The sequence below is a fragment of the Coenobita brevimanus genome, chromosome 100, assembly GCF_032717465.1.
Source record: "Coenobita brevimanus isolate Jiangsu-jjx chromosome 100, ASM3271746v2, whole genome shotgun sequence".
In the NCBI taxonomy this organism is placed as follows: Eukaryota; Metazoa; Arthropoda; class Malacostraca; order Decapoda; family Coenobitidae; genus Coenobita; species Coenobita brevimanus.
Genome location: NC_137053.1, coordinates 57,475,336 through 57,483,579, shown reverse-complemented (window position 1 = coordinate 57,483,579; position 8,244 = coordinate 57,475,336). Strand labels below are relative to the sequence as shown.

The window sequence follows — 8,244 nt, the reverse complement described above, 5'->3', positions numbered from 1 at the left end:
ATACCTGATTTCCAGTCCTCTGGAACCCTTCCCTCTTCCCAAGCCAATCTACACAACTTCCATATCCACTCCACAACAATCTCACCCTCATACTTAAGCATTTCACCACACACTCCATCAATTCCTGGGGCCCTTCCCAGCTTAATCTTCTTCATCGCTTCCACTACTTCCGACCTACTGATCTCTTCCTCCCTCCTCTCATCCCTTCTTCTCTTCTTCTCCCAGCCATTCCCCAACCACTTATACTCACACTGCTCTCACTCTCTACATTCAACAAATCCTCAAAGTGCTCTTCCATCTCCTCAATTTCTCTCTCTTCTCCACCAACAATCTATTATTCCTATCTTTCACTCCCCTACTATTTCCCCTTTCACACTGCCTTACTTTCTTTACCTCCTTCCAAAACAATTTCTTACTCTCCCTCCATTTCACACTCAGATTCCTCCCAAACTCTTCATCCACTTTCTTCTTACTCTCCTTCACCAGTCTCTTAACCTCCCTTCTTCTGCTCACATATACCTCTCTCTTCTTTCTCTCATCTTCTCCCCTACCTCTACTCGCCAACCATTCACCATATGCCTTCTTCTTTTGTTCCACAGCTCGTTTCACCTCATCATTCCACCATGCTGTCCCTTGCACACCCTTGCATCTCCTCCTCACTCTACAAACCGCCTCACACGCTGCGCTTATCTCTTCCCTGAATATCTGACATACTTCTTCCACCCCTTCCATCTGCTCTAGTTCATACCTTCCCAATCTTTCTTCCACTATGCTCTTATACTCTGTCATTTTCTCACTATCTTGCAATTTCTCCACTCTTCTCACAGGAGCTGCTTCCTCCTGTCTTCCCCTTCGTCTCCTCGACCACTTTCTTTGCAGCTCTACTTTGGCCATCACTAAGTGATGGTCTGAGACTCCATTCCCCCACCCTCTCCACACCCTTGCATCCAACACTTGTCTTCTCATTCGCTCATCCACACACACGTAGTCTATCATTGCCTTTCGTTCAACAAGTTCACCATCCATCCTCCTCATTACTCTCCATGTATACCGGTGGATCATCTTATGACGAAAGTAGGTGTTGGCTATTGCCAACCCCTTACCAGCACAGATGTCCACCAAAGCACTACCATTCCCATCTACTTCAGCTGGCACACCCCACTGACCAACACTCCATCCACTCGTACATTCCCAACTTTGCCATTCATGTCTCCAATCAACAGCACTCTCTCGCTCCTCTCAAACTTGTCCATACATGCTTCTACTCTCGTCCAAAACTCATCTTTCACTCTTGCCACTCGATCCTCTGTTGGAGCATACACACATACAATCGCCCATGCTTGTATACCTACTTTCATCCTCACCCATACAATCTTTGCACCCACTGTTCCATACTCTCTTATATTCTCCTTCCACTTCTTGCTTATCATCAGACATACTCCCTCTCTTGCCCTCTCATTCTCACTGACTCCCGCACATATACCTATACCATATTCCCATTCTCTCATCCTTTCACCTTCCCATTTAGTTTCAGTCAATCCACATATATCCACTTTTGCATCCTCAAGCACCTGGACAATCTCTCTCTCTTTCACTTCATCATTCACTCCTCTCACATTCCATGTTCCCACCCTCAGAATGTCCTTTGTCGGTTCCTTAGTCGTCAACGTATGGTCCGTCCGGGTCCGAGGTGCTTTATTCGCTTTTTTAGTTAGTTCTTTTTACGGGGTGGGGCACTAATCCACCACCAACCCTTTTAGTCGCCTCGTACGACAAGCAGGGATACTGGGGGAGTATTCTTGAAACCCCCCTACCCCCAGGGGTATATGTACTCTATATATATATATATTTACTTTTGTTTTTACTCTACGCGAGGTTTCTGTCCACGCTGAGCTGGCCTTAGGACACCTGCGTTATCATTTGACAGATGTATATATATATATCCGTCTACACACTTTCTCTTTCCTCACACTTCTTACTGTCTTTCTCTTTCCTGCTACACTTCTCGCGTCCCGTCTCCTCTTTTCCTCATCGTCCTACTTCCACACATGACCTCCCAATCCTTCGAAAACTTTTCCAGATTACACTGCCTCCCCCCCCCCCACCTCCGTCTAATATGCTTCATTTGTGTTCGTTAACTTGATTCCTGTAGACAGTTGAGCATGGCAGCTTTCAGCATTTATTTATAATGGCTTTATTTATTTATTTATTTATTTATTTATTTTTTTTGCTACATGCTGATACTTCTATTGAGCGTAAGAAAACTTTAGTTTTGACAGTTAACATCACTCGATTTCGAGACCAAAAATATTTTTGCTGGTCGATTTTAGTTATTTAAATTAATTTGAGCTTCATTTGGGGGATAATAACTCGTTTTAGAGGTTGGGCCTACCCAGGGCAAAATATGCTTGTATTGGGGTAGTTAGGGAAACGGCCAACATCCCGCAGCAATGTTTACTGATTGTCTCTCCAAGTGGCCGCGTTGTAGATTACTAAACATCGCCCCGACTGGACGCATCAGTGTATTCTGTGTCAGATCGATGGGAAACTTAATGGTTTAACAAAACTTAACCAAACCAAGCCTAATCCAGCCCAACCTCACTTGCTTATGACAGCCAGCTTTCAAATTTTAAAAATGCGCGTTAGGAACGTTAAATATGGCCGGCTGCTGGCACTGGCAGACGTCGGCGGAGATTCGAGGTAATTAAATGTATAGGAATTTCATGTTAAATATACTCTTCCGAAAACAAGTTTATAGTGAAGTATATTCAAAATAACGTGGTTGTGTCAGATTTTCTGGATCGAATGATGTGAACTACCGAAAATTGACCGAAAACTCCCACGTTAAGGTGCTCTTGGAAATAAAATACATCACAACTTTGGGTAATTGTTTTATAATTCATGAGATCACTGTTCTAACCTCTCCAGTCTAAAGAAGTATTTTAATGTTCAATTCTTGCAACTTTCTGTCGATTGTATTTGTCAAAGTGATTTTTTACGCCACTACAAATTGTCTCCAAAATCCAACAAATATTCCTGGAAACAGGTAGAATAAGATCTAAAAAGCACTCATCGAATTGAATGAGTTACAATTGCGCTGTAGGAACTATTTTTAAAGCCATATAATTTCCCTTCGAGTAGTTCGTATTGCAGTTATTTAAAACTAAACTTGCATGTTATTACTAAAGTGACTCAAATGACTGTGTGCAGAATATGGTGTTGCAACAACTTTAAAACTGCTGGGACTGATTACATTATTCCCAAGGCGACATGACAAGATAGTTTCATAGTAGAGTGATATTTATGCTTAAGGTGGATGGATGGCTTTATTTAAGAAACAATCTAACATTTTTTTTTTTTTTTTTTTTTTTTCCAGTTATATTAAGGTAGTATATTCTTGAATCCATACAGAAATATTTCCACCTGAAAAATTGATAGTTATGACATTGTTCCTGAGACATCATCATAAAAGAACCTGTTATAATAACTTTAAAACTAGCGTGGATACCGTATATTTTGAAATAGCTTAAGGGGCATTATAAGAATTTTGTGCTGTGATTATTTAAAACTACATGTAATATAAAGTGATGGCATTGTTTGGGGAATCGTAATACCGTACATTATTTTGATGTTGCAATGATAAAAATAAAGTAATTTGCTGACAGTGTTTATTATAACAAATTTAAAAGATATTTGTATCTTCTATCTATCTATCTATATACCTAGGCTGCTTCCCCCAAGGAAAGGGAGGTAGCCGAGACAGGACGACACACTCCCCATTTACTCATCCATTCAAACACATTCATTCGCATCTTAGCCCCAAGGGGAGAACGGACAGATCCTCACTGCACCACACCGCACAAGGGTCAACTGCACAATGCAATCAGTGACATCCGCAGCAGGGCCCGACAGCAGAGCTGGTTTACCCCTGCCACATCATAACAGACCCATCCCCTTACCCACACCTGACCTGACTAGCTGATCAGACCAAATGCGGGAGAATATCCCCTCAGGGCTGCGTCATCACTTATTCATTCACAATTTCTCTCCATTTACTTCTGTCACGCACAGCCACTCTTCCTTGCTCAACAGACATCCCTCTCGCATCCAGTGCTCTCTTCACACTGTTCATCCATCCTATTCGTGGTCTTCCTCTCAGCCTTACACCTCTCACATCAGATCTAGTTATCTTTTCCACCAATCGCTCATTATCCATTCTCTCCATATGCCCAAACCATCGCAACACCCTCTGCTCAACTCTACCAGTCATCTCCCGAACAATTCCAGTTCTCCTTCGCACTTCATCATTTCGCACTCGATCCATACGCGTCACTCCACACATACTCCTCAGACACCTCATCTCCATTACATTCAAACTTTTCCTCTCTGCTACACCCATATTCCATTTTTTCAGCCCCATATAACGCAGTCGGTACCACAACACCCTCATACAACCTTCTTGTATCTTAATGATTTGAAAGCAAAGGTTGATGGATTGGCAGTATTCAGGGAACTATTTTTTTTTTTTTTTTTTTTTTTTTTTTTTTAAATGCAGAGGATTTGTTTGAGTGATGTGAAACTTAGATGAATGGTTTTACATTCCCTCTCAAGCAACATTATTAGATTTTGAAAATAGCCCTTTCACAATGGCCTTTACATCTCTGGACTTTTTCTTTTTGCATCCTTTCCATCCCCTGTCTCCCGTGGCTTTCATCTTGTGTCTTGACGTCCTTTCTTTGACATCCGTTACATATCTTGACATCCTTCCTGTGGTATCCTTTCCATATTTTGACATCTTTACTGTGACATCCTTCCCATATCTTGATGTCTTTACTGTGACATCCTTTCTACATCTTGACATCTTTGCTGTGACAACCTTTCCATATCTTGGGTAAAGGAAATTGAGAAAAGGATGTCATAATAAGAATGTCAAAGGTGCTGCACATTCTCTTCAGTGCCTTTGACATCTCTACTGTGGCATCCTTTTCTAGACTTTCTTTTCTCAGCTTCCTTTACCCAGACTTCCTTTCAATGATCCCTCTACCTCTTAACTTCTCCATTTCTCAGCTGCCTTTCCGTGACTTCTTTTCCACTTTCTGTCCGTCTCTCTACCTCTTAATTTCCTTTTCACCTCTTGACCTCCTTTACATCTTTTGACCTCCATTTAGCCTCCTGACTTCATCTCCACCCACAAAAAACTTCCATTCCATCTCTTAGCCTCCTTTACACCTCTTCACTTCGTTTCCATCACATGACTTCATTTTTCCCACCCACCAGCAAACCTTTCACAGCCAATGCACAATTCACCTCTTACCATATTGCACCAGTCTGCTTGCTTCCCCTTTCTCCACTCAACGTATTGCCTCACTCTCTTATTCTGGATTGTAGCCTGTCTTCTGCATTCACTTCTCTTGTATTTTCTGCCACCTCGTCTCTGCAGGATTCTTGGAACATCGCTTAGCTTTATGTTTCTCTGTTCACGTTTTTCTTTTCTGTTCATTTTTTTCAGTCCTTGATTTTCTGTTCAGTCAGTTTTCTTTTTTCTGTACTGTATATCATTCTTTTATAGGAAGTTGCCTGAAATTATGACTTGTTTTCTGTCGGTTTTCATTCTGCCTTTTTTCTTGGGACAATCTCAAAACCTCTCTCTCATATTCTATGTTGTAGTGGTGTCCCCATTTTTTTTTTTTTTTTTAATACCCTTGCCACCTCATCCCTCCTGCATTCACGAGCTGAAAGTCAGTTATGTATATCTGCAGAGGAGGTATATAACCCCTTTCCCTCTATAGTATAGCATGATTATGGTGTAATGTGTGATTCTCATCCTTGTGCCTAGTTACTTGCTGTAGATCCTAGTTAGATCCCATTTATCAGTACTGTACAGCATTTCAAGTTAGGTGCTGTGTGTTTAAAGCATTGTGTAGAAGAATTCACATATTTCAGCACATAACCACTGGCATTGTATAATGTATACACATTATATCTGCCTATGGGCACTTGATGGTGCGAAGTTCATGTGTTGTATCCCCTTGGGGAGGGACAGGAAAGAATACTTTCCCAGTATCCCTGCTTGTTGTAAGAGACAACTAAAAGAGGCATTTTGTCTTCAGTCTTTCTCCCCTTATTGTCCTCTTCTTCCCTTCTGTCCTGCCTCTCATTTTAATATTTCCATGTTTCATCTGGCCTTTATTTTCCCCTCTACTTCTATCAGGTTAGGCATTTGGTCTTATGGGATGAATGATTTAAGGATATCCCATTGACATCATTATATTGTTTCTATAAATAGTAATCCCCACCTTTTGTTTCTAATTATCCCCTGTCATGTCCTTCCTACTCCCTACTATACCATCATATCATAACATAGTGCCACATGATCTTTGCCATCAGGCACTTGGATTTCATTCACTCTTACTCACTCACTCATGTGTTGTAGGTGTAATGGGGTCTGTATAGGGCCACATGGCAAGAAGTAATGTGGGGATCCTCTCTTTTTCTCAAGTGTAATGCACCCACATACTTGTATGGAGCACAAGCCCCCACACAATACACTGATTACAGTAATTTAGTAAGTTTCATAGGGCCATTACATGTCCATTGATTTATCTCAAAGAGGTGACTGGAGGGGCCATAAGCTCATTTTTTCTACTACTACTGCCAGACGCCTCAATCCCGTTTGGGATAATGGCAGCTAGCCTCAGGCCTATACACCTCACAGGAGGTAGCCAGTATAGGACTAGCTATTACCATTTTTTAAGAACTTCCAAATCCTCCCAAGACCACAACTTGTGCAATGCATAACACTGGCATGATTTACAACACTTTGCGTACTTATGTACTGTATACTTAATAGCATCCTTCTTCCACAGGTGATTCTGATGCCCCATTCCCATAATGACCCAGGGTGGCTCAAGACCTACGAGGAGTACTACTTCCACCAGACAAGCAAGATCCTTCAGAACATGGTGGAGCGGCTCAGAGTACACACCAACATGACATTCATATGGTCTGAGATATCCTTCCTCTCACTGTGGTACGAGAGGTAAGTTTGGAGAACAGAAGGAAGGGTGGGTGGACTGAGAGGAGAGGTGTAGGGTAAGAGGAACTAGATGGAATACAGTGGTAGTCATTGAAAGTTCACACTAATATGACATTTATAATTATAGCCCAAGATATCCATCCCACAGTTTGATATGAGAAATGTGTTTGTGGAGAGAGGTATTGAAGAACAGACATGTAGGGTGAGAATGGAAGAGACCAACAATTTGAGTCCACTCTAGCGAGGTGTTTATATAGTCTGAGACACCTTCTCCCATCGGTATGGGAGATAAGGTAGGGTCATATGGTGAGGGAAAAGGAGTGGCAGGGGGAGTGGCGGGAGGTACTGATTGTGTTAGAGTATGGTGAAGTGATTGATATATCCACATCAGCATGAGTTTTGTTTGGTTAGATATCTTCCTCTCACAGTGATATGAAAGATGAGTTTCTGGAGGGGTGTAGGGAGAGGTCAAGAATGAAGAGCAGATAGAGCAGAAGATATGAGAAATAAAATATTGTGGCACCTTTAAAAGTCCATGAAAAATTGCATTATCTTTCCCCAAAATGTGGTATTAGAGTTGAGTCTGGTAGAAAAAGAGAGAGAAGGGGGAGTGGGGGACTAAGGGAGGCAATATGTGTAAGAGCAGAGAAATATGGATGAACACTTGAAGAGTTTTGTTATACACTCCTTCCTTGTGGTTTTAGAGGCGAGGGAAAGGGTAGGGGGGTGGAACATGGGTAGAGTTGAGAGGCATTAATCCTTCAGAACAATGGGGTCTTACTTCTTTCTCTTATGTGACAATTTCTTTTGGCTTTGCAACATCTCTCACGCCGAAGGGGTTTGAAGTAGTCTCCAGTAACTTATTCAATATGATGACACAGTACTCACATTTTTATTTCTACTCTTTCCAGATGGTTTGATTTAGCTTAGGGGAGCCCTCTGCTAATGGAAAAACACTGTATTATGGGATAGGGTGGAGTGGTTCAGGGTCCACATCAGCATGAAGCTCTTATGCTCAGAAGTAGCTTTTCTCTATCTGTGATGAAGTTCAGGTTGGGAAGGAGATTGAGAATTGAGAAATAGAGAGGGAGTGGAAAGATTTTGGGGACTGAGTGTGATGAGAAAGTGAGTTCAAAAGGGTAGGGGTAGCGAGAGAAGGGTAGGAAGAGGGGGTAAGAGGTGGGGTTAAGGTGAAGCAATGACAGAAA

The 8,244-nt window shown here is 41.8% G+C and overlaps 1 protein-coding gene across 1 annotated transcript in view; it reads left to right on the top strand.

Moving 5' to 3' along the window:
• Positions 1 to 7,966, top strand: part of LOC145414665 (alpha-mannosidase 2-like) — a 544,739-nt gene extending 536,773 nt beyond the window's left edge. The window contains exons 3-4 of the mRNA XM_080284184.1: positions 6,867 to 7,039; positions 7,948 to 7,966. Of these exons, the coding sequence (XP_080140310.1) occupies positions 6,867 to 7,039; positions 7,948 to 7,966 (192 nt within the window). The remainder of the gene's footprint in view (positions 1 to 6,866; positions 7,040 to 7,947) is intronic.
• The last annotated feature ends 278 nt before the right edge of the window (positions 7,967 to 8,244 follow it).